At 41.8% G+C, this 26,027-nt stretch overlaps 1 protein-coding gene across 7 annotated transcripts in view; it reads right to left on the bottom strand.

Moving 5' to 3' along the window:
- Positions 1 to 493: 493 nt before the first annotated feature.
- The window catches only part of tulp3 (TUB like protein 3), a 78,989-nt gene continuing 53,455 nt past the window's right edge, over positions 494 to 26,027 (bottom strand). For all 7 annotated transcript variants that reach the window (XM_073059361.1, XM_073059363.1, XM_073059364.1 and 4 more), the window contains 3 exons: positions 21,811 to 21,909; positions 17,227 to 17,398; positions 494 to 1,943 (listed from right to left, as the gene is read on the bottom strand). In XM_073059361.1, the coding sequence (XP_072915462.1) occupies positions 1,810 to 1,943; positions 17,227 to 17,398; positions 21,811 to 21,909 (405 nt within the window). In that variant the 3' untranslated portion in view covers positions 494 to 1,809. The remainder of the gene's footprint in view (positions 1,944 to 17,226; positions 17,399 to 21,810; positions 21,910 to 26,027) is intronic.

The raw sequence follows: 26,027 nt of genomic DNA, 5'->3' as shown, positions 1-26,027 counted from the left end.
GTGTTCTTTATTATCTATAAAGTAAATGAATGAAATCTGTCAAAATGGTATACACAGAAAAACGACAATTACGATTTTAAAGGGTTTCACCACATGGTGGCAAATCGTATTTTTTCAAATCCACAATAAAAACACACACCCTTTCATTTACATTTGTGTATTTTATAAAACACACTTTCCACAATTTACATTAGAATATCACATAATGGCTTCATTATACAGATACAAATCAATATAAACCTAAGTCACAATGGTGTATTGAAGTGTGCAAGTATGGATGTGGCGCAGACATCATAAAGGCAATAAAAGTTATACATCATTGTGGCAGAATAAGTAGAGCCGAATATTAGCTGCAGCAAAATGACTAAAAATCAAAGCTTAATTATAAAAATTACCAGAATTTAAAAAAACTATGGTTCTACATTTAGGACATGGTGAATTTTATTCATTTTGTGGCAAAATCCTGAATTATATAAATAACGAATACACTTAGTAGAATGAGTTATATAAGGACAATTTACTAAATTGAAGCATGTATTAAAACAACAGAGGCTGAAGTACATCAAACAAATGCAACATAAATTGTCATGATAAGACGTAGAATTAAGGATATATCACGCAAACACATTTGAACTTGCCATAGAGGAAATAAAAGGTTCTGAAAATCTTAGGGACATTCACATTTAAGAATACAGAAGATAATGCACAGATTGAATTGCGTAACAGTTAACTTTGAGTTTATCACAAAAGGCCACTAGCAAGAATGCCTTTCAAGGCAGGAATACTTTTAGGAGCTCTATATAGAACAAGCACAATGGCAGTTAAATATTTCACATTGATTAAGAACATTCTGCTGTTGAAACACATTTTCTCCGTTTCTGTAATACAAGTCACCTTTATTTTTCCGCATGTGATGTCTGAATACATATTTGAGTAATATCTCTAAACACCTCTTCCAAACTACATGGGAACAGAACTTATAATCAGATGCCTCTTTTTAGATCAAGTGCAGCAAGAATTATGCCAAAACCTACTGCACACTGTGCCACAACAGCTTCCATATATGTACATGGAGAAAATATTTCAAGGTGCTTCATGGAGCTTCAACAAAGGAAAACCCCCAGCATGTTCAGCTATTGCCCCAATGGGATGAAAAATTATATTCAACCAGGACACTTCATCCTGTTAATCATCTGTTACCTCTTGCTGGAAGTGTTTTCCTGCAGATACTGGATAAATAAATGGCTAAATTTAGCAGCGTTCAGTCTAAGGGCAATGAATTTAATTGTGGGCGAACTGCATGCTAGCAATATGACACTGCCTTAGATGGGGTTGGGATATGAACGAAAATAAACAATGCCACGTGGGTCAATATAATAATTCAGGAAATCATTATTTCAGGTATTCATGTGACATAATTTAAGGACGTTCCTCCTGTTCCCGCTAATACCAAATTGGATCCTAGTTTTAGATAGTTCCCATGTTGTTTCTTTGGGCAAATGTGAACAGTAGTCTTTTGATCCACACTACTACAATTTGGCAAAGTATCTTATTCAAGTAAAACAATATAAAATATATTTAATAGCATAATCGACTTGCCATGATTGTTAGATCGCTTGGAAATCTATTTCTGACATTCAGAGAACTTTTATTTTGCTTTCTTTTGTTTCTATATTTGATTTAAAACAATTCCATAGTAAACGTATTTGCATGATTCCAACACAACCATACTTCTTTGTAGGAGGTTTTCAAAGACATGTCCCTTTGTTTCCTTCTTTAAAAAGTGGAGGCCTGCATCCACTGTTGTCCTCATTCACATGCTAATTTACTGTCAAAACTGGACAATCCTATTGCAAAGGCCTGTAGTGCACACATTGGATAATTGTAGTCCATTGTAAAAACATCTTCTGCCACTCGACCAAACTGCATCACAATGTAGTCAGCTGATGGTTGGAAAACATCATTAATGTATGGAAGATTTTATGATAATTCCAATTCCACATGTATTATCAATTTCATTTAAATCAACAAATGTAAACAAAAATAGGCAAAGAAATGCCTGCAGTTTGACAGGTAATCATGTTAATGACTCCATTACCTTCAAAGAATGGCTACATTGTAGAAGATGGTTATTGAGCCCCGACCAGCTTTGCTTAAAAGCAATTCAGCCCAATTCCCAATGGCCTTGAAAAATCTTTCGTTTCTTCTACTGTGGAATTTGAGGATTACATTTCAGTTGAAAAAAAAAAGTACATGCATATCAAAATGAGGGAAGATTGGGGAAATGTCAGCCAACACAGATGCCTTGTGCAGGAAGGCACAGAGTCGAATGTACTTCCTAAGAAGGTTGGCGTCATTCAATGTCTGTAGTGAGATGCTGAAGATGTTCTATAGGTCAGTTGTGGAGAGTGCCCTCTTCTTTGTGGTGGCATGTTGGGGAGGAAGCATTAAGAAGAGGGACGCCTCACGTCTTAATAAGCTGGTAAGGAAGGCGGGCTCTGTCGTGGGCAAAGTACTGGAGAGTTTAACATCGGTAGCTGAGCGAAGGGCGCTGAGTAGGCTACGGTCAATTATGGATAACTCTGAACATCCTCTACATAGCACCATCCAGAGACAGAGAAGCAGTTTCAGTGACAGGTTACTATCGATGCAATGCTCCTCAGACAGGATGAAGAGGTCAATACTCCCCAATGCCATTAGGCTTTACAATTCTACCGCCAGGACTTAAGAACTTTTTAAAAGCTATTATTAATGCTTTTTGAGACGGTGATTTAGATGCATATCATATTTTTTTACTGAGTTAAGTATTGTATGTAATTAGTTTTGCTACAACAAGTGTATGGGACATTGGAAAAAAAAGTTGAATTTCCCCATGGGGATGAATAAAGTATCTATCTATCTATCTTTCAAAGCCACCTAGTTGGACCGGGACAGAAGTAACTAGAGGCCTATGTGCATACAAGCAATTGGATGGCGAATGGGACTTTGCAACACACAAAAAATGCTGGAGGAAGTCAACAGTTCAGTCAACATCTATGGAGAAGAATAAACAGCTGACATTTCAGGCCAATACCCTTCATCAGGACTGGAAAGGAAGGGGAAAGAAGCCAAAATGGTACTTCGACTTTTATTGCAAGAATTGGAGTACTGAAGCAGGGATATCTATAGTTGCAAGACAAAGTTTGTGAACCCTTTACGATTCAGAATTAGAATCAGGTTTATTTAATTGGCATGTGTCATGAAATCTGTTAACTTAGCAGCAGCAGTTCAATGCAATACATAATATAAAAGAGGGAGAAAAATAAATAAATTACAGTATATGTATATTGAATAATTTAAAATTGTGCAAAACAGAAATAATATATATTTAAAAAGTAAGGTAGTGTTCACAGGTTCAACATCTATTTAGGAATCAGATGGCAGAGGGGAAGAAGCTGTTTCTGAATCACTGAGTGTGTCCTTTCAGGCTTCTGTACCTCCTACCTGATGGTTACATTGAGAAAAGGGTATGCCCTGGGTGCTGGGGGTCCTTAATAATGAACACTGCCTTCCTGAGGCACCGCTCCTTGAAGATATCCTTGGTACTTTGTAGGCTAGTACCCAAGTTGGAGCCAACTAAGTTTAAGACCCTCTGCAGTTTCTTTCGGTCCTGTGTAGTAGCCCCCTTCCCAACATACCAGGCAGTGATGCAACCTGTCAGAATGATCTCCACGGTACATCTGTAGAAGTTTTTGAGTGTTTTTGTTGACATACCAAATCTCTTCAAACTCCTAAAGTATAGTCACTGTCTTACCTTCTTTTTAGCTGCATTGAAATGTTGTACCAAAAGTTAGGTCTTCAGACACCCAAGAACTTGAAAGTGTTCACTCTCTCCACTTCTGATCCCTCGATGAGGATCATATGTTTTCCTTCGTCTTACTCTTCCTGAAGTCCACAATTAGCACTTTTGTCTAACTGACGTGAATGTAAAGTTGTTGCTATGACACCACTTCGCTAGTTGGTATATCTCACTCCTGTACATCCTTTCATCTCCATCTGAGATTCTATCAATAATGGTTGTATCACCAGCAAGTTTATAGATGGTATTTGAGCTATGCCTAGCCACACAGACATGGGTATAGAAAGAGTAGAGCAGTGGGCTAAGCACACACTCCTGAGGTGCACCAGTGTTGATGTTCTGCGAGGAGGATATATTATCACCAATCCACACAGATTGCGGTCTTCTGGTTAGGAAGCTGAGGATCCAATTGCAGAGGGTGGTACAGAGGCCCAGGTCCTGTAACTTCTCAAACAGGATTGTGGGAATGATGGAGTTAAATGCTGAGCTACAGTCGATGAACAGCATCCTGACATTGGTCTTTGTATTGTCCAGGTGGTCTAAAGCAGTGTGAAGAGCGACTGAGATTGTGTCTGCCACTGACCAATTGTAGCAATAGGCAAATTGCAGTGGGTCCAGGTCCCTGCTGAGGTAGGAGTTCAGTCTAGTCATGACAAACCTCTCAAAGCATTTCATTACTGTAGATGTGAGTGCTACTGGGCAATAGTCATTAAGGAAGCTCACATTATTCTTCTTAGGCACTGGTATAATGGTTGCCTTTTTGAAGCAAGTGGGAACTTCCACCCGCAGCAGTGAGAGGATGAAAATATCCTGAATACACCCGCCAGTTGGTTAGCACAAATTTTCAGAGCCTTATCAGTTAATTTGTCGGGGCTTTCTACCTTGCGAGAGTTCACCCTCTTTAAAGACAGCCTAACAGAGATCACAAGGTCATCAGGTGCAGCAGGGATCTTCACAGCTGTAGTTATGTTCTCCCTTTCAAAGCGGGCATAGAAGGCATTGAGTTTATCTGGTGGTGAAGCATTGCTGCCATTCATGCTACTGGGTTTCACTTGTAGGAAGTAATGTCTTACAAACTCTGCCAGAGTTGTCATACATCCGGTGTCATCTCCAACCTCATTCGAAATTGTCTATTTGCCCTTGAAATAGCCCTGCACAAGTCATACCTGGTTTTCTGGTACAGTCAGCCTTGAATACCATAGATCCAGCCTACAGCAGATGACATACCTCCTGGTTCATCCATGGCTTCAGGTCTGGGAATGTACTGCAAGTCTCTGTAGGCACACACTCATCCACATAGGTTTTAATGAAATCGGTAACAATTGCTGCACACTCATCCAGATTCAAAGATGAATTCCTGAATATGGTCCAGATCACTGATTCAAAGCAGTCTTGTAGGTGCTCCTGTGCTTCTCTTGTCCACATCTTCTTGGTCCTCACTACTGGTGCTGCACTCTTTAGTCTCTGCCTATACTCAGGGAATAGAAGTACAGCCAGGTGATCAGACTTCCTGAAGTGAGGTGTGGAGTAGCATGGTAGGCATTCTTGATGGTGGTGTAACGATGGTCCAGTGTGTTGTTTCCTCTGATACTGCACGTGATCTTTAACTCCAAGATGGCGACGCGATGCAGCTTGCAGCAGCCACTCCAGAGCTGATTATCTGTTATTTGTGAAGCGGGGTGCCGTGTGCAATCATAATCGGATGAAAAACGGATGTGGAAGCACGGAGGAACATCTGAAAATCTCCAGGAAGACCTTCTGCATTGTTGCTGCTGTTCTGAGGTCTGGGTCTCTGCCGGGAAGAACAGGCCCCCAGTCCTCAGGGTCGCGTTGCCGATGGCCGTTGCCGGGGCCGTCTTAATACGCTCAGCAGAGGATGGTGCTCGGAGAAGCTGTGCCAGAGGGGATGGTCGGAGGCTCGACTGACTCGGAGTCCGCTGCGGTCAGGTCGCTTTCAATGTGTGCTGCGTCTGCGAGGCTGAGTCGGGCGGCACCGTGGAAGTCCATAGCAGGGGTATTTCCTTCTGCCGCCGGAGTGGGATGACGAGTCAATCAGGGACCCCTGAGGACTTGTGGAAACTGTGTGGTGGTTTCTTTCGAACCTATAGTCTTTTAACATCTTTGGACTATTTTTACTGTGCCCATGGTCTGTTTTTTAATCAATTATGCCATTGTTTGCACTGTTGTAACTATGTGGTATTGTGCAGGTCTTGTAGCTTTAGTTTTTGGTCTTGTTTGCCTGGTGGGATTGGAGCTCCTTTCCGGGGAACGTGCTAAGATGGTAGTGCGATACTAATACGCAGCAGCCTCTCTGGACTCTGGATTGGGGATTGCCAAACGTTATGTGGATTTTCTGGTGTAGTCTGTTTTGTCATGTGTGTTTGTGATATCATTCTGGTGGAACGTTGTCTCATTTTTTAACTGCATTGCACTTGTGGTTTTTAAATGACAATAAACTAAATCAGCGATTTTTTTCAAAGTGGCCTGGTTAAAATCCCCCAAAAAGATGGTGAAGGCATTAGGGTGTGCTATTTCGTAGATGTTGATCCCATTGCTCAGATCATCTAAAGCCTGACTGACATTGGCACGAGGTGGTTTGTATACTGCTACCAAAATGATCCCGGAAATCTCCCATGGTAGGTAAAATGGACAGCACTTAACTGCGAGATATTCGAGATCTGGTGAGCAGCATTGGGACAGCACTGATATATTTGTGCACCAAGAGGAGTTGATCATGAGGCATACTCTTCCACTTCTGCTTTTGAGAGACTCTACAGATCTATCCTGATAGTGTATAGTAAACCTGCCAATCTGAATCAGTACAGAAGGGGTTAACCAGGATTCCATGAAACAAAGGACACACGTGGTCCTAATGTCCCTCTGATTCAGCACCCTAGCTCTGAGATCATCAATTTTATTCACCACAGACTGCACGTTTGGCAGCAAGATAGTCGGTACTGGGAGTTTAAAACCCCCTTTCCTTAAATGTACTTGTATCCTGACCTGCAGTAACGTTTCCTGCATGGAATCCAGTGAGGAGTATGTGTACAATCAGCATTGATTCCATCAGTTTTAAGTAGCGATAGTTCATTTAATCGCATTAAGACATCTTTGTTAACTGTACTGTCCTTGGAAAAAGGTGTGTTTTTTGGCTGTATTAGGCTGAAACGAGAATATTTAATTGTATCCATTGAGAGTTCTACTGTCTCTAGGCACCCTGGAATTAACTCCAATTACCGGTTTTTCTGTATTAATTACTCATAAAATGTGGTCTAATCTTCACCTGGCTCCACGACAACATACCGGATGCAGTGATACAGCTAGAGGGAATGACATCGTTTTGTACGGACAGAGAGGCAGCTAGCTCCGGTAAGAGCCGGGGAGGGAATCTGTGTATCTACATCAACAAAGACTGGTGTGTGAACGCTACAGTAGCTGCTAAACACTGCTCACCTCTGGCTGAATTTCTCATTGTGAAATGCCGGCCATTCTATCTGCCGAGGGAATTCACCATCATGCTTGTAGCAGCTGTTTACGTAGCTCCCAGTGCTAATGCTAAGGCAAATGCTAACAAAGCACTGGGAGGCCTACATGAAGCCATCAGTGAGCTACTGACTACACATCCGGACAGCTCTGTGGTGATTGCTGGGGACTTTAACCACACCAGCTTAAAGACTGTGTTCCCCAAATTCCTGCAATATGTGGATTTCAAAACCAGGGGAGACAACACACTGGACTTGGTTTATACCAACACCCCACAGGCATACAAAGCAGCCCCCTCCCCCATCTTGGCCACTCTGACCACATACCTGTCATGTTAACACCAGCATATAAACCACTGCTTAAACGTGTGAGAGCAGAGAAAAGACAGGTAAGGGTCTGGCCAAAAGGAGCAGCCTCAGCGCTACAAGACTGTTTTTTTGCATACAGACTGGGTGGGACATATTCAAGACAGCAGCCTCCTATGATGACCATATAGACATTGAGGAGTACGCTGCGGCAGTAATCATATAGCCAAATGCACGGAGGATGTTACTGTGATGAAAACCTTCACCGCACGTGATAATCAAAAGCCATGGATGACAACAGAGGTGTGTTCGCTACGGAAGGCCCGTGACACAGCCTACAGATCAGGGGACAGGAGTATGCTTCGCTCAGCCAGGTCTGCGCTTTCACTAGGGATCAGGAAAGCGAAAAGGACCTACGAGGGCAAAATACATGGACACTTCTGTGACACAGGTGACACCAGACGGATGTGGCAGGGAATTCAAGCTCTGACAGACTACAAGATCAGGCAGAAAACTGATGACAGCTACTCCTCTCTTCCAGACAGGTTCAACAATTTCTTTGCACGCTTAAAAGCAACAAACACTACAGCAAGGGAGAGAGACAGTCCCTTCTTACCATCTGATCAGCTGGCTCCAATCATTGATTTAGAGCACACACGGAGGACCCTTGCCAGGGTCAACCCATGAAAAGCGGGAGGTCCCGACAACATCCCTGGATGTGTAATCAAAGAATGTGCTGATTTATTAGCAGATGTCCTGACAGACATTTTCAACATCTCCCTTAGTCAAGCCATTGTCCCCAGATGCTTCAAAACCTCCACAATCATCCCTGTAGCAAAGAAACCAGTTGTAGCCTGTCTGAATGATTACCGTCCCATCACCCCGACCCCCCATAGTGATGAAATGTTTTGAACGGCTTGTCAAGCCTCATATCACAGCCAGCCTCCCCTCATCGCTGGATCCTCTACAGTTTGCTTATCGTCCAAATCGTTCTACGGAGGACGCAATATCCACCACACTGCACACAGTTCTCTCTCACTTGGACAATAAAGACACTTATGCCAGAATCCTGTACATTGATTTCAGTTCAACATTCAATACCATCACCCCGCAGAGACTAGTGGAGAAACTGTCGCTGCTTGGCCTTAACACTGCCATGTGTCATTGGATTCTGGATTTCTTGACAGAGAGACCATAGTCAGTCCGTGTTGGCAGGAACATCTCTGACTCCATCACACTGAGCACCGGATCCCCACAAGGCTGTGTGCTCAGCCCACTGCTGTTTACACTGCTAACACATGACTGTGCAGCCAGATTCAAGGGAAACCTGATTATTAAATTTGCTGATGATACCACAGTGGTGGGGCTCATCAGCAAAAATGATGAAACAATGTACAGGGAGGAGGTCAAACACCTAGAGAGCTGGTGCAGTGACAACAACTTGATGCTTAATGTCACCAAAACCAAGGAGATGATCGTCGATTTCAGACGGTCTCAGCCTGAGCACACACTCCTCAGCATCAGCGGCTCCACAGTGGAGAGAGTGGAAAACATCGAGTTCCTTGGGGTGCAGATCTCGGACAATCTCACCTGGTCCAGGAACACCACTGGGATTGTGAAACGGGCCCAGCAGAGATTGCACTTTCTGAGGAAACTTAAACAAGTATCACTCCCCACTAACATCTTAACTACATTCTACAGAGGCGTGATTGAGAGTGTGCTGACCTTTTGCATCACAACCTGGTACTCCAGCTGCAGTGCTGCCGACAAAAAAGCCTTGCAGAGGGTGGTTAGGGGAGCAGAGAAGGTTATTGGGGTCTCCCTACCTTCTGTCCAAGACCTCTTTCAGAGTCGATGCCTCCAGAAAATACGGTACATCATTAAAGACCCCTCACACCCTCTCCATAAACTGCTTGTTCTGTCATCAGGCAAACGTTACAGGAGCATCAAAACAAAAACCACAAGGCTATTAAACAGCTTCCTCCCACAGGCAGTCAGATTACTAAATAGCTGCTCTACCTGACTCTGCTTTGGATACTTTTAACTTGCACTGGACACTTATAAATTGATTTTAACTGTCATGCGGCTGTTGTGTTTTACTATCTATTGTTGTGTTTGTTATGTTATGATTGCACTTGCCCCTGGAAAACGCTGTCTCATTTTTGCCCTGCAGAGCTGATGTATGGTTGGAATGACAATAAAGTTTTCTGAATCTTGAATCTAATAATAATAGACAAACACAATCTGCTTAAACTAATAACACACAATTATATTTCTTCTCATCAATATTGAGTACAGCATTTAAACAAGTATGTGAACCTCTGGAGTAATGCCTTCTACAAAAGTTATTTGGAGTTAGGTGTTTCAATCAATAAGCTGAGATTGGAGGTGTGGGTTGTACAGGTGCCATGCCCTTTAGAAAAGACACACAGGTTACTGACAGAGCCTGCTCTTCTCAAGAAACACTTATTAAATACAAGAGTTTACATACTTTTTCCAGCCGGGACTGTGAATAATTAAATGTGTTTAATAAAAACATGAAAAGTACAATTGTTTGTGTTATTCATTTTGGCAGATTATGTTTGTCTATTATTGTGACTAAGATGAAGATCAGACCACATTTTATGAGTAATTAATGCAGAAAACCAGGTAATTGCAAAGGGTTCACAAACTTTTCTTTGCAATTATATGTACACCCGGATTAAACTTCAACGTAAAGTTCAAAGTAAAATTTATTATCCGAATACATACACGTAACCACATACAACCCTGAGATTCTTCTTACTGCGGGCATACTTAGCAAATCCATAGAACAATAACTATAACTGCATTAAACTTTTCAATGAACAACAAACTGTGCAAATGCAAATATAACTAAATAATATTAAATAACAAGAGCATGAAGAGTCTTTAAAGTGAAACCATCAGTTGTGGGAGCACCAGAAACAGAATGATTGTAGATATCCCCTTTTGTTCAAGAGCCTGATGGTTGAGGGATAGTACCTTCTACCTGATGGCGACAGCAGCAAGGAAAGAACATGGCCTGGGTGGTGAGGATCTTTGATGATGGGTGTTGCTTTTCTACAGGAACATTTCATGTTTATGTGCTCAATGATCAGAATCAGGTTTCACATCACTGACATACAGTGGGTCATGAAATTTGTTGTTTTGGAGAACCTTATAGAGAGGGTGCAGAAGAGGTTCACCAGGATTCTGCTAGCTTAGAAAGTTAGTTATAATCTGGCTCAAATACCATCTATAAATTTGCTGACAATACAGCCATTTGATAGATAGATACTTTATTCATCCCCATGGGGAAATTCAACATTTTTTCCAATGTCCCATACACTTATTGTAGCAAAACTAATTACATACAATACTTAACTCAGTAAAAATATGATATGCATCTAAAATCACCCTCTCAAAAAGCATTAATAAATAGCTTTTAAAAAGTTCTTAAGTAGTTTACTTAATACATTGAGTCCTAACCCCGGCACTTTAACATATCTTACTCCTGGTGGTTGAATTGTAAAGCCGAATGGCATTGGGGAGTATTGATCTCTTCATCCTGTCTGAGGAGCATTGCATCGATAGCAACCTGTCGCTGAAACTGCTTCTCTGTCTCTGGATGGTGCTATGTAGAGGATGTTCAGGGTTTTCCATGATTGACCGTAGCCTACTCAGCGCCCTTCGCTCTGCTACCGATGTTATACTCTCCAGTACTTTGCCCACGACAGAGCCCGCCTTCCTTACCAGCTTATTAAGACGTGAGGCGTCCCTCTTCTTAATGCTGCCTCCCCAACACGCCACCACAAAGAAGAGGGCGCTCTCCACAACTGACCTATAGAACATCTTCAGCATCTCACTACAAACATTGAATGACGCCAACCTTCTAAGGAAGTACAGTCGACTCTGTGCCTTCCTGCACAAGGCATTTGTCGGTAGAATCTCAGGTGGTGACAAGAGGGCGTACAGGAATGAGATATGCCAACAGTGGAATGGTGCCACAGCAACAACCTGGCACCCAACGTCAATAAGACAAAAGAGCTGATTGTGGACTTCAGGAAGGGTAAAATGAAGGAGCACATACCAATCCTCACAGAGGGATCAGAAGTGGAGAGAGTGAGCAGCCTCAAGTTCCTCGGTGTCAAGATCTCTGAGGATCTAACCTGGTCCTAACTTATCAATGTATATATAAAGAAGGCAAGTCAACGGCTATACCTTATTAGGAGTCTGAAGAGATTTGGCATGTCAACAAATACACTCAAAAACTTCTATAGTTGTACCATGGAGAGAATTCTGACAGGCTGCATCACTGTCTGGTATGGAGGGGCTACGGCACAGGACCTAAAAGAAGCTGCAGAAGATTGTAAATCTAGTCAGCTCCATCTTGGGCACTAGCCTACAAAGTACCCAGGACATCTTTAGGTAGCGGTGCATCAGAAAGGCAGTGTCCATTATTAAAGACTTCCAGCACCCAGGACATGCCCTTTTTTCCACTGTTACCATCAGGTAGGAGATACAGAAGCCTGAAGGCACACACTCAGCGATTCAGGAACAGCTCTTCCCCTCTGCCATCCAATTCCTAAATGGATATTGAAGCTTTGGACACTACCTCACTTTTTTAATATACAGTATTTTTATTTTTGCACATTCTTCTAAATCTATTCAATATACATAATTGATTTACTTGTTTATTTATTCTGTTTTATTTTATTTTATTTATTATCATTATTTTTTCTCTCCCTCTTCTATATTGTGTATTGCATTGAACTGCTGTTGCTAAGTTAACAAATTTCACGTCACATGCTGGTGATAATAAACCTGACTCTGATTCTGACTGGACTAATTTGGATGGTTTATTCTGAAGCTTCAGAGCTTGAGGATTGACTTGATAATGTATATAAAATTATGAGAGGCATAGATAGGGCTTTTTCCCCTAGGGTGGTCATATCAAATACCACAGGGCATAGCTTCAAGGTAAGAGGGGAAACATAACATTTTTTAACAGAGTTATAAATTCCTTGAATACAGTGGTATGCAGAAGTTTGGGCACCCCTGGTCAAAATTTCTGTTTCTGTGAATAGCTAAGCAAGTAAAAGATGATCTGATTTCCAAAAGGCATAAAGTTAAAGATGACACATTTCTTTAATACTTTAAGTAAGATTACTTTTTTAATTTCCATCTTTTCCAGTTTCAAAATAACAAAAAAGGATCAGGGCCTGAAGCAAAAGTTTGGGCACCCTGCATGGTCAGTACTTTGTAACACCCCCTTTGGCAAGTTTCACAGCTTGTAAACGCTTTCTGTAGCCAGCTAAGAGTCTTTCAATTCTTGTCTGGGGGATTTTCACCCATTCTTCCTTGCAAAAGGCTTCTAATTCTGTGAGATTCTTGGGTCGTCTTGCAAACACTGTTCTTTTGAAATCTATCCACAGATTTTCAATGATGTTTAGGTCAGGGGATTGTGAGGGCCATGGCAAAACCTCCAGCTTGTGCCTCTTGAGGTAGTCCATTGTGGATTTTGAGGTGTGTTTAGGATCATTATCCTGTTGTAGAAGCCATCCTCTTTTCATCTTCAGCTTTTTTTTAAAAAAACAGATGGTGTGATGTTTGCTTCCAGAATTTGCTGGTATTTAATTGAATTCATTCTTCTCTCTACCAGTGAAATGTTCCCCGTGCTACCAGCTGCAACACAAGCCCAAAGCATGATCGATCCACCCCCATGCTTAACAGTTGGAGAGGTGTTCTTTTCATGAAAATTCTGCACCCTTTTTTCTCCAAACATACCTTTGCTCATTACAGCCAAAAAGTTCTATTTTAACTTCATCAGTCCACAGGACTTGTTTCCAAAATGCATCAGGCTTGTTTAGAAGTTCCTTTGCAAACTTCTGATGCTGAATTTTGTGGTGAGGATGCAGGAAAGGTTTTCTTCTGATGACGCTTCCATGAAGGTCATATTTGTGCAGGTGTCACTGCATAGTAGAACAGTGCACCACCACTCCAGAGTCTGCTAAATCTTCCTGAAGTTCTTTTGCAGTCAAACAGGGGTTTTGATTTGCCTTTCTAGCAATCCTACAAGCAGTTCTCTCGGAAAGTTTTCTTGGTCTTCCAGACCTCAACTTGACCTCCACCATTCCTGTTAACTGCCATTTCTTAATTACATTACGAACTGAGGAAATGGCTACCTGAAAACGCTTTGCTATCTTCTTATAGCCTTCTCCTGCTTTGTGGGCATCATTTATTTTAATTTTCCAGAGTGCTAGGCAGCTGTTTAGAGAAGCCCATGGCTGCTGATTTTTGGGACAAGGTTTAAGGAGTCAGGGATTTATAAAGCTTTGAAATTTGCATCACCTGGCCTTTCCTAACGATGACTGTGATCAAGCCATAGCCCTAACAAGCTAATTAAGGTCTGACATCTAATCGCTTGGGGTGACCAAACTTTTGCATGGTGCTCCTTTCCTTTTTTTCACTCTGAAATTGTTCAGAACAAAAATAATACTCTAATCTTGCTTAAAATGTGGAAAACAATGTTTCATCTTTAATTATATGACTTTTGGAGAGCAATTCATCATCTACTCACTGAATTCACAGTAACAGAAATGTTGACCAGGGTGCCCAAACTTTTGCATGCCACTGTATACTGCCAAAGGGAATGATGGAAGCAGATGCAATAGCAGTGTTTAAAAGCCACATGAATAGGCAGAGAATGCAGGGATAAATATCAGGTGGAAGCAGGTGAGCAGTTTAACTTAGCATCGTGGTTATTATAGACATCAGGGACCAAAGGGCTAGTTCCTGTGCTACACTGTTCAATGTACAAGATTTTGATGGGATCTTGCCTGTAAGATTGTATAATTTTTTAGTCTCCTTTCCTAAGGAAGGAATATACAAAATTTTAAGATAAAAACAGATGATGTTTCTCCTGGCTGAGTAGTACAGAACTTGGGGCAGCAGTGTCAAAATAAGAGGTAAACTATTTAAGACTGAAAAGGGGAGAAACTTATTGCTCTAAAGGTGATAGAAAACTGAATACTTCGGAAGTTTAGTCATTGATTACATTTCAAAAGGAAATTAATGTTAGTGTGTATTCCATGAGTAAGTAGATATATAGTGGGGGGGGGGGGGGGAATGACATTGAGACAAAATATCAGCCTTCAGGAGGCAAATGAACCGCTCCTGCAATGCTTTTTTTAAAAAAATTCTAATTCCTATCCTTGAACTCAGGTCACTTGTTGCAATTCCGTGGGATTACCTGCACCTGTAGTCCTTTAGCCTTATTTAATATACTTTTCTGTTTACATACATGCAATGCTAAGTTATCTTGACCTTGTACTCTCCTACAATCTGTTACTTTTTCCGGTATTAATTCTCCCAAAATATTTTCTTTTGCTCCCCATTCCCGCTATATTAATCTACCTCCTTGTGCCTTTTAAATTTGTTAAAATTTGTCCGCAGGGGCATACAGTACTATGCAAAAGCATAGTACTAGGGTGCCTACGACTTTTGTATAGTACTGCATTTGTCACTGTGGAGTAGAGGGGAAAGTGAGTTTGTAAATCTGGAGGGAGCAAAGGATGTTAGGAAAGGCGAAGGTGGAGCTCTGCAGATGGAGTGTGGGACAGGCAGCAGAGGAGTTGCAAGGGTGGGGTGTGGTGCGGGTGCAGACACACCCAGCCTTGAGACACCAGGCACGGTAATTTGATTCCAAACAATTGGTATATTGATCATTATAGAATGTCTCTCCGGTGGTTCCCACTCCCTCCCCTCTCCCTTTTCCCAACCCTTTTCCTGCCCTCTTACCACTCTCAGTCCACAAAAGAGACCCATATCACAATAAAGTTTATTACTGACAAATATCATGAAATTTTTGTTTGAAGCAGCAGTACAGTGCAATACATAAAATTATTATAGTTCTGTGCAAAAGTCTTGGGCACCCTAACTATATACATGTGCCTAAGACTTTTGCACAGTACTGAAAAAATTATGCCAAGAGATTCTACTAAATTATATCTTATCATTACAATGTAGATTTACTTTAAGATTAATACCACACCTATCCAGGCCATTCTCATCTCAATTAATGATGGAGTGCAATGACAAAATTTTCCTAACTAAAATAGAGACTGCAAGGTCAAAAGGGAAATGAAGCAAGGGAGGGGATTAATGTGAGTCTAACAGAGAGATTTTTGTACTTTCATTGGTCAAAGATGAGGTACAACTGCACCAAAAGATATCTACCATTGCTCTTTTATTCAAAAAAGGCAGGACGGATAAATCTGGAAGCTGCAAGCAGGTAATTCTTACATCTGTGGTAGTTAATCATAAAAACTAGAGATTCTGCTATTTCTCTCCGTAGAAGCTGCATGATTTACTGAGCTCCTTTAGCATTTTGTGTGTGTTGTCAATTATTGGAGAAAATTCTGAAGGGCAGGATTTTGACTAGGTAAGCAAGGAGACTGACGAGGGCAGGTTAGTAGAGGTTATTTACATAGAATTTAGTTAAGCTTTTGACAAGATCCTACATGTAAAGCTCATCCAAAAGGCTAAGGCACAAGGGTTTAGTTGGAGAACTGGATCCAAAATTTTTTGGGTTATAGGAGACTGAGGTTTGTGGTAGATAGGTGATGTTCTGTGTGGAAATCTGGGAAGTGGTGTATGCCAATGATCTGTGCTATGAATTTTACTGTCTGTATATTATAAAAATGACTTGAGTGAGAAAGTAGGCATCATAATTAGTGAGCTTGCAGATGATACAAAAATTGGTGGAGGTAGAGTTAATGAAGGAGGATTTTTTTAAAGAAACAGTTTGACATAGATAAGCTGGAAAGTTGGGTGGAACAGCAGCATGTGGTATTTAATCCAGACAAGAGTGAGATATTGCACTTTGGAAGGTAATATTAGAGATGTTGAGGTACAGAGAGAACTTGTTGGTGTAGGTTCAAAATACCCTGAAGGAAGAAGCGCATGGATAGGATAGTGAAAAAGACATTTGCTATGTTTGCCTTCAAAAGCTGAGATGTCATGTTACAGATGTACAAAACAATGATTGGGTATCATATACTGTTCTCATCGCTGCATCCAGGAAGGAAGTGCTAGCAATAGAGATTCACCAGGATATTGCCAGGAAAGGAAAGGAGAGATTGGCTAGGCTGAATTTATTTTCACTGGAATGTAAAAAAAACTGAGGAAGTGACATTACTGTATATGAAAGGCACAGATGGGATAGATGCTCAGAATTTTTCTCCTGGGGCAAGGGAGTCTAGAACTAGAGGACACAGGTTTAAAGTGAGAAGGGAAATAATTTCAAAGAGATCTGTGGGTAGGCTTTTCCCCACACAATGTGTGGTGAATATTTCAAATGCACTGCCAGAGAAGCTGCCATTAATGATTAAAAGCCATTTGGACAGGTCCTTGGATAGAAAAGGAGTTGTGCCTTATGCAGGCAAATGAGTAGTATCATAGTCAAAATGGACCAGGGCTTTCAAGGCCCCATTTTGTGCTGTATAATTCTATGAAGGGAAATGCTACATTCAAATTATCAACAAAGGAACTTAACATCACTAGTGGCAGTTGCATATGAGTTTGAGATTGGATACTTACGATCATTGTCATGAACAATTTGGAAGTTCTTCACTGATGCCTGTGTAACTCTTCCATGGAAATTCAGCACATAAGACTGAGTATCATCATTCCAAACAGGCACTTTGTTATGCAGCTCAATTAGATTTTCCATATTTCTATTCTGCCACATCAACAGCAAACTTTCATGTTCCTGGGGAAGATTTTGAAAACATAAGTAATCATTGTTAACATTTTAAAACCAACTTCAAGAATAGATTTTAAATATGACAAAGGAGACCTGGAGAATTTTCTGATAATAAAATACAAGCCATATTTTGGACTTAATTTTCACATGTAATATGTTTCTCATTATCGCCAGGATACTGATGGGTCTTTTTCATAAAAAAAGACAGTTCTGTTTATAAGAAATGGAAACACCTAAATTTAATATTTAGACAAATGAACTACACAATAATTCACCAACATGTTAAGTAGACACTACGGTATAATCACTAAATTATTGGACTCTGGCATGGTGCCAGAGGACTGGAAAACTGCAAATATTACTCCACTCTTAAGAAAGGAGGAAGGCAGCAGAAAGGAAATTATAGACCAGTGGTTAGGAAGATGTGAGAATCAATTGTTAAGGATGAGGTGATGGAGTACTTGGTGGGGAATAAAAGGATCCTTTTCTGGTTGGCTGCCAGTGGCTAGTGGTGTTTCGCAGGGGTCAGTGTTGAGACCACTTCTTCTTATGCTGTATATAAATGATTTACACGATGGAAAAGATGGCTTTGTTGCCAACTTTGCAGATGATAAGAAGATTGGTGGATGGGCAGGTAGTGTTGAGGAAACAAATAGGATGCAGAAGGACTTAGATTATGAGAATAGGCAAGAAAGTGGCAAATGAAATACAATGTTAGAAAATGCATGGTCATGTACTTTGGTCATAATAAAAATGTACGGACTATTTTCTAAACGGGGAGAAAATCAAGGAATCTGAGAATCAGAGGGACTTGGGAGTCCTTGTGCAGAACACCCTAAAGGTTAACTTGCAGGTCCAAGCGGTGGTGAGGAAGTCAAATGCCATGTTAGCATTCATTCCAAGAGGTCTTAAATACAAGAGCAAGGATGAGATGCTGAGGCACTGATGAGGGCTCACCTTGAGCACTGTGAACAGTTTTGGGCCCCTCATCTTAGAAAGGATGGAGAGGGTCCAGAGGAGGTTCACAAGGATGATTGCAGGAATGAAAGGGTTATCGTACGATGAACGTTTGATGACTCAGGATCTGTACTCGCTGGAATTCAGAAGGATGAGGGGGAGAATCTCATTAAAACCTTTCAAAAGTTGAAAGGCCTAGACAGAGCAGATGTAGAAAGGATGTTTCCCATGGTGGGAGTGTCTAAGACAAGAGTGCACAACCTCAGGACAGAGGGGCGCCCTTTCAAAACAGAGATGCAGAGAAATTTCTTTAGCCAAAGGGTGGTGAATTTAAGGAATTTGTTGCCACATGCAGCTGTGGAGGCCAGGTCGTTGGATGCATTTAAGGCAGAGATTGATAGGTTCTTGATTGGATATGGCATCAAAGATTACGCATAGAAGGCCAGGAACTGGGGTTACGGAGGAAATAGAAAAAAGGATCAACTATGATTGAATGGCGGAGCAGACTCGATGGGCCAGATAGCCTAATTCTGCTCCTATGTCTTATGGTCTTATAATATGTAATATGAACATAACCTCAATGTTTTAAATATTCTGTTATCCTTCCTCCACTGTACCATCTGTGATCCTTACAATATTCTATTTAATTCATATTTAATTACCACAATGGCTGTCAAACTAATTTAAAACCCTTACATATTCAAATTCAAAGTTCAAAGTAAAATTTATTATCAGAGTACATACATGTCACCACGTACAACCCTGAGATTCTTATTCTGCGGGCATACTCAGCAAATCTATAGAACAGTATCTATGACTGTAAATATCAGCAAATATAAAGTAACTGTGAAAACACAGATATAAATAAATAGTAATAAATAATGAGCATGAAATAACAATATAAAAGAGTCCTTAAATGAGTGAAGCTATCTCCTTTTGTTCAAGAGCCTGATAGTTGAGCAGTAGTAACCGTTTTTGAACCTGGTGGTGCAGGTCCTGATGGACCTGTACCTTCTACCTGATGGCAGCAGTGAGAAAAGAGCCTGGCCTGGGTGGTGAGGATCTCTGATGATGGATGCTGCTTTTCTACAGTAACATTTCATGTAGATGTGCTCAATGGTTGGGAGTGTTTTACCCACGATGGGGCAAATCCACTACCTTTTGTAGGATTTTCCGCTCATAAAGCATTGGTTTTCTCGTACCAGGCTGTAATGCAGCCAGTCACCACACATCTATAGAGGTTTGCCAGGGTTTTTGATGACATGCCTAACCTCCACAGATTCCTGAGGAAGTAGAGGTGCTGTTGTGCTTTGTTCATAATTATATTTATATGATGGGTCCAGGACAGGTCGTTTGAAATGGTGACAGCCAGGAATTTAAAGTTACTGTCCCTCTCCACCTCTGATCTTCCGATGATTACTAGTTCATTACCTCTGGGTTCCCTCTCCTGAAGTCTACAATCAGTTCCTTGGTCTTATTGACAGTGAGTGAGAGGTTGATGTTATTACACCACTCAGCCAAGTTTTCAAAGTCCCTCCTGTATGCTGATCCATCACCCCCTTTGATACAGTGATGTCATTTGCAAACTTGTATATGGTGCTAGAGTTGTACTTAGCCCCACAGTCATAGGTGTAAAGTGAGCAAGGGGCTAAGTACACATCCCTGCAGTGCTCCTGTGCAGATGGAGATTGTGGGGAGATGTTTTTGCCAATCCAAGCTAACTGAAGTTTACAAGTGAGGAAATCCAGGATCCAATTGCACAAGGGGGTATTGAGGCTATTTCTTGTTTACGGAACAGCATTGTGCAGTTTCGTAAATGCTTGATTATAATCATCCGCTGCTGGTATGTAAATGGATCATGGATGACAACTACCGAAGCAAGTAGAATGGTCTACAAATAATCATTAGTTGTTCTAAGTCAGGGGAACAAGAAACTGACATAACTCTAACATCCGTGAACCTATGAGAATTGACTAAAAAGCATACTCTGTCACATTTTTCCTTACCAGAGTTCAAGGTTCAATCCATTCTGAAAACCGTAAAACCTTCTGGTCGGATAGTGGCGTCCGTTGTGTTTGTAGTTAACCAAATCTCAATGCAACAAGAATTGATATCTGCCTCATCTACCTCTGATACAGCAGCCTTGCTTTGATATCATCAATCTTATTTTCAAGTGACTGAACATTCACTGACAAGATGCTTGGTAGGAGAGGCCTCATCCCCCTGCGTTTCAGCTTGGTCTGAATTCTACCTCGAATGCCACGTGTTAAAGGCACCCCTTAAAGCTGCCACACTTAACGGCTCCGCATTTAACTGTCGAACATGAGATCTGAAGATCATTGATACAATTCTGTAGTCCGTTGTTAAAAGAAAATTTACGTGCTGAAGGTTGCAGCGAAAGTAGTTCAAAAGGAGTATATTTAAGAGGAAAGCTGATACAATTTCCTACAACCCACAGAGTTGCCGATGTACGCCAGCGCCATCTTAGTCTAATCAGATCTATCTATCGCATGTATATCAAAACATACAGTGAAGTGCGTAAACAACCAACACACCCATGAATGTGCTGGGGGCAGCTCACAATTGTGCCACACATTGCGGTGCTAGCAAAGCATGCTCACAGAACAACTCAGAACACAACAGAACATACCACGTGGTAAACCAACAACTGCAAACCAAGACTCGTTCATCCCTCCTACTCACCCACGCATGAACATGGACAATCTTCTAATCCCAGGACAGGCTATTTTCAGCCTTAGGCTGACTTACCACCATTTGGGTCTTCAACTTCCCCAGTGGACTCGCAGAGATTCGTAGATTCGGGGTTCTGACCATCAGGCTTCGAGTTCTGGACTTTTAATGGATATTCCAGCCTCGACTTCTGAACTTATGATCAACTTCTGGACTTCCAATTGACCTCAGGCTTTGATCTAGACCCCTGATTAACACTTCGGCACCGACCCAGGATTTGTTGATCCCAACAAATGAGGACTCTGGATGTGGATCCAAACTCCAAGCCTTGAGCTCTGGACTCAATGATGGGACCACGAACACTAGACCTCAAACTTTTGTCTCACTCACTTGTATATCTATGGGCACCCTGTCCTCCCTGGTCTGCCTGCTTGACATTGGACCATGTCCACGTTGCTGGCCTTCGAATCTGGAGGGGAGGCTTTGACTCTGGTCTATCATCAAACTTCTCTACATCCTTGTCCATAAACCTTAATTTGATCCCTAACTCCCCTCCCTGTCCCCAACACCATCCCTGTGAACCCCCAAAAAATCCTTTAAAAAAAAAACAACTCAGTTTGAGCCGTGACCCAATGGAGACCACAGCTTGATGCCATCTTGACCGGAATATCGACATGCACTTGGCATATTTTCTTTATATTTAAGTGTTATGATTACTTACATCTTTGTAAATTAAAATATCTATTTGTTACAATTTCTTAATAGCTTACATTGCGAGGTTTAATGGGGACCCGTTCATGATTCACATTCATCCCTGGAATGACAACAGTCATTTTCCTTGGCCCTTTAAATCCAAGGACATTGGTCTCCTGGAGAGAAATACAAGTTTAACATGAACGATTTAAGACAATATTATTGAACAGACATGCCAAAACCTCCACATTTCACAGACACTGCACCTGTCAAGCACAGGACCAGTAACTTGGTACCTGTATTACCAGATTGCTTAGTTAAGAAGCAGTCAGAGTGGAATAAGGTGAAGAGTGGGAAAAAGGTGCTATTAATTATCCATAATGGTGCTTGCAAACTTGAATTAACAGAATTTAAAATCTTGCACCAATCAATTACTTTAAATTAAAGAAAAAAGCTTCTATAAAGGCTCAAAAGGTTGCACGTTTATTGTATGCTGTTTACCGTGACAGTTGGTGGTGTATGAAAGCAGGTTTGACCATCCTGAATATCTTTATACCCAAAGTCACTGTGCTGCATGTGGATTGCAAACACTCTCACATAAAGGAGCAACAAAATCTCGTCATGCTCTTTCTGACTTCAGATATACCTCAGGGGAAGTGCAGGATTAGAATGAGGTTAATTTGAAAGTTGGTATACAAAAATAAATTGGATCTGCAATGTAGTTGCAACCTCTAAGAATTAAGATTATTGGAAGGATAGCTTGAATTCTGACAGTAGCACTTGGATGTGCAGGCTGACCAGAAATGAGGTGGTGGGTGGAGCATAGCAGAACATGATAAACGCTGTGGTTTATATCAGAGTCAGGGAGACAGCAAAGTTGTCAAGCGGTGTTAGGGCTAAATTTTAAAAAAAGTCTCAATGGTTATAATTTTTTGACCATGATACAACTGTGACAGCAAGGGAAATGCTGGGATACAAAACCACTTATGGTTGAAGCCAAGGTCCAAATGAACATTAAAAGGGGCAAATGTGTGGGGAAGATAGTAGGGTTAAGAATAATTCATATAGGAAGAAAGTAGGTTAAAAGAAAATTAAAATAACCAAGAAGCTGCAGTAGCTGTTACTCTTTATTCTACACTGTTACTGTTTGATCTTGCACTACTTCAATGCAATGTGTAATGATTTGATCTATATGAACAGCGTGTAAAATAAGCTTTACACTGTACCTTGGTACACATGGCAATAATAAACCAATTCAATTCAATTAAAAAAGAACAGGAAATTCAAGGAAACGTCAGGTCAGGCATCATCTATTGAGTGAGAAACAGTTAACGTTCCAGATCATTGAAGAATTACAGTAAGATTAGTACAATGTGAAGTTATTGATAAACACCTCTCTTCTGAATAATCCCTTGAGGAACTCCTCCAGTAGCTTATAGAGTCAAAAGTTGTACAGCATAGAAACAGGCCCTTTGGCCTGTTGGGGTTAATTCGAGACTGCCATTACAGGTCAGGAGTGGCTCACGTAACACACATAATGTTAGGAGGCCGGAATGCGAGGGAGGGGGGAGCGAAACTGGGGACCCCGCTACACCGATACCATTAGTGTCACGCGATTCAGTAAACAAAAGAAACAGGTAACTCGTGAGCATATGGCTGCGGGCCAATAAGATGGACACAAGTGCCCGATATTACCTAATATGTAGCGGGGTTGTGCTGGGGGGAAAAGGGGTATAAATAAGAGCAGATTGTAAGGGGAAAACAGAACGCCTTCTCCAGCGACTCCGTGGATTCGCTGTGCCAGTTACGAATTCTGCAATAAAGCCACGTTTTGTAATATTCCGGTGTTAGTTGTCTCTCTTCCTAAACGAACACAGGGCAGAATTTCAAGCCCAACATTTGGTGACCCCGACGTGGGGAGGGAGAGACAACACAGGCTGGCGGGTCCGACGGCAGACAACTTGCGGCCGCAAGCTCGACTAAGGTCAGGAAGTGCCTGTTATATCAAAGACTTCCACTAGGTAGTTAAATCACTGAGTTAGATCTTGTCTGCTGACGGATCCTCACCAACCCCAAATTACCCTGGGAGAGATCATTCCCGGTGCAGAATCGTGACTGGTAAGTACTAACTCTTATCTGTTTTTAGGAAAATTCTCCGCCCGTGGAAAAGTCTTCTGAGTGAGGGTACCCGCCGCCCACGATGGGCATAAAAGTCTCAGGAGTGAGGAGAAAAGTGTCGCGGTACACCGTAGTACACAGGGATACTGACGGCGCCTACCTTAGACTGGTTGTTAAGAGGAGAAATTTCCCACGCGAAGGTCAGGTTTTGAAAGGCGACCGTCCCACATTTGATCCTCTCTGTGTACTAGGGAGCCATGGAGCACTTCAATTTCGAGTTACCAAAACTCAGACATTGGTGTGTTGAGTAACAGAGTATATGAGAGTTTTTAGAAATATGGTAAAATTGATAACTGTGCGAGTTCAATAATCTAACAGTGAGCAGCCGCAGGGGTCGGACACCATCAAGGTAGGAGTGGAAGTGTTCCTCCGAGGCCCGGGGAAGCTCACCTGGAACGGAAAACGGTGGCATGGTCCATACCCTGTCACCGAGGTCTCCCAACAGGGCATTAAAAGGTAAGAAGGGAGGGGGACAATAACTGGCATCATTTTCTACTGGCTAAATAAGATCTCTGGCAAGTGGGGAGCGTTTCTGGGACAGTCGGCTCTAGGACTGTCTATTTAAATTGCTATCTTTATCACGTGTGGTTGTTGTTGCATACCCTGTATTAGGACCCTAGTCATCCGGACTATAGATCGAGCCTTGACTGGAAAGAATGGACCTCCACCGGCGTACCAGGCACCCTTGTTCCCGGTGGAAGGGGAGGACACGGCCCTCCCGGAAAGCGGACGCGCTATGTGAGGACACGGACTGAAATGGACCATGGCAAGGGGGGGATTGTGAATTTGTTATTGATTAAGTTTTCTGAAATGTTGCATGCTACTTGTAAAAATTGCGGATGTTTAGGGAACCCCTACCCATATTTTGTGACCCTAGGTCGGACAAATCAGGATAAGCAAATAGGGAGGACACGCCAAAGAGTGCCGGGGGACGCTCACCTCTCTGCCTGATCCCGGCAGCCGCGGAAAAGATTGTAAGGGATGTGGGGATGTGGCCTCTGGGAGGCCAAGGGAGGGAGTGTTGGGGTTAATTCGAGACTGCCATTACAGGTCAGGAGTGGCTCACGTAACACACATAATGTTAGGAGGCCGGAATGCGAGGGAGGGGGGAGCGAAACTGGGGACCCCGCTACACCGATACCATTAGTGTCACGCGATTCAGTAAACAAAAGAAACAGGTAACTCGTGAGCATATGGCTGCGGGCCAATAAGATGGACACAAGTGCCCGATATTACCTAATATGTAGCGGGGTTGTGCTGGGGGGAAAAGGGGTATAAATAAGAGCAGATTGTAAGGGGAAAACAGAACGCCTTCTCCAGCGACTCCGTGGATTCGCTGTGCCAGTTACGAATTCTGCAATAAAGCCACGTTTTGTAATATTCCGATGTTAGTTGTCTCTCTTCCTAAACGAACACAGGGCAGAATTTCAAGCCCAACAGGCCTATCACATCCAATCTGACCTTTCTGCCCATGTACACTGAGCAGATATGCCCACATTTGGTCAATAATCTTCTGTACATGACTAAATGTCTCTTAAATGTCGTGATTGTATCAGTTTCCAACATTCTTTCTGGTGGCATAGTTTAGATATCAACCAGTCTGTGTAAAATCTAGTCCTCAGATTCCTTTAAAACTCTTTCCCTTCACCTTAAATCAATGGCCTCTTGCTTTTCATACCCATACCAAGGGGAAATGATTCTGACTATTTACCTCATCTATATTTTCTAAAATATTGCATGCCTCTCTCAGGTTATCTCTCAGCCTCTTACACTCCAGGGAAAACAACCCCAATCTATCCAATCTCTCCTCATGGATAAAGCACTCCAATCCAGGCAACACCTTGATGAATGTTCCCTGCATTCTTATTGGTGCAAATGCATCCTTTCTGTATTGTGACTGCATACAAGACTCCAAAGTGTGGGTCTGTGACTTTGTAATGTTACCTCCTGGTTTTTGTAGCCTGTGCCCTGACCTATGAAGGTAAGCACATGACTAACCACTATTTGATTTTGCAGAGTTGGGATGACTGACTAATTTCATCAGAGCTCCTTGATGGTCTTAAAGTTAAGTCCCTGATTCTCCATCATAAAGTCAATGAAAACAGTCTCATGGGGT

This window comes from Hemitrygon akajei, chromosome 10, assembly GCF_048418815.1.
Source record: "Hemitrygon akajei chromosome 10, sHemAka1.3, whole genome shotgun sequence".
NCBI lineage: Eukaryota > Metazoa > Chordata > Chondrichthyes > Myliobatiformes > Dasyatidae > Hemitrygon > Hemitrygon akajei.
The sequence above is the reverse complement of the archived record's forward strand: the minus strand, read 5'-3'. Positions and strand labels throughout refer to the sequence as shown.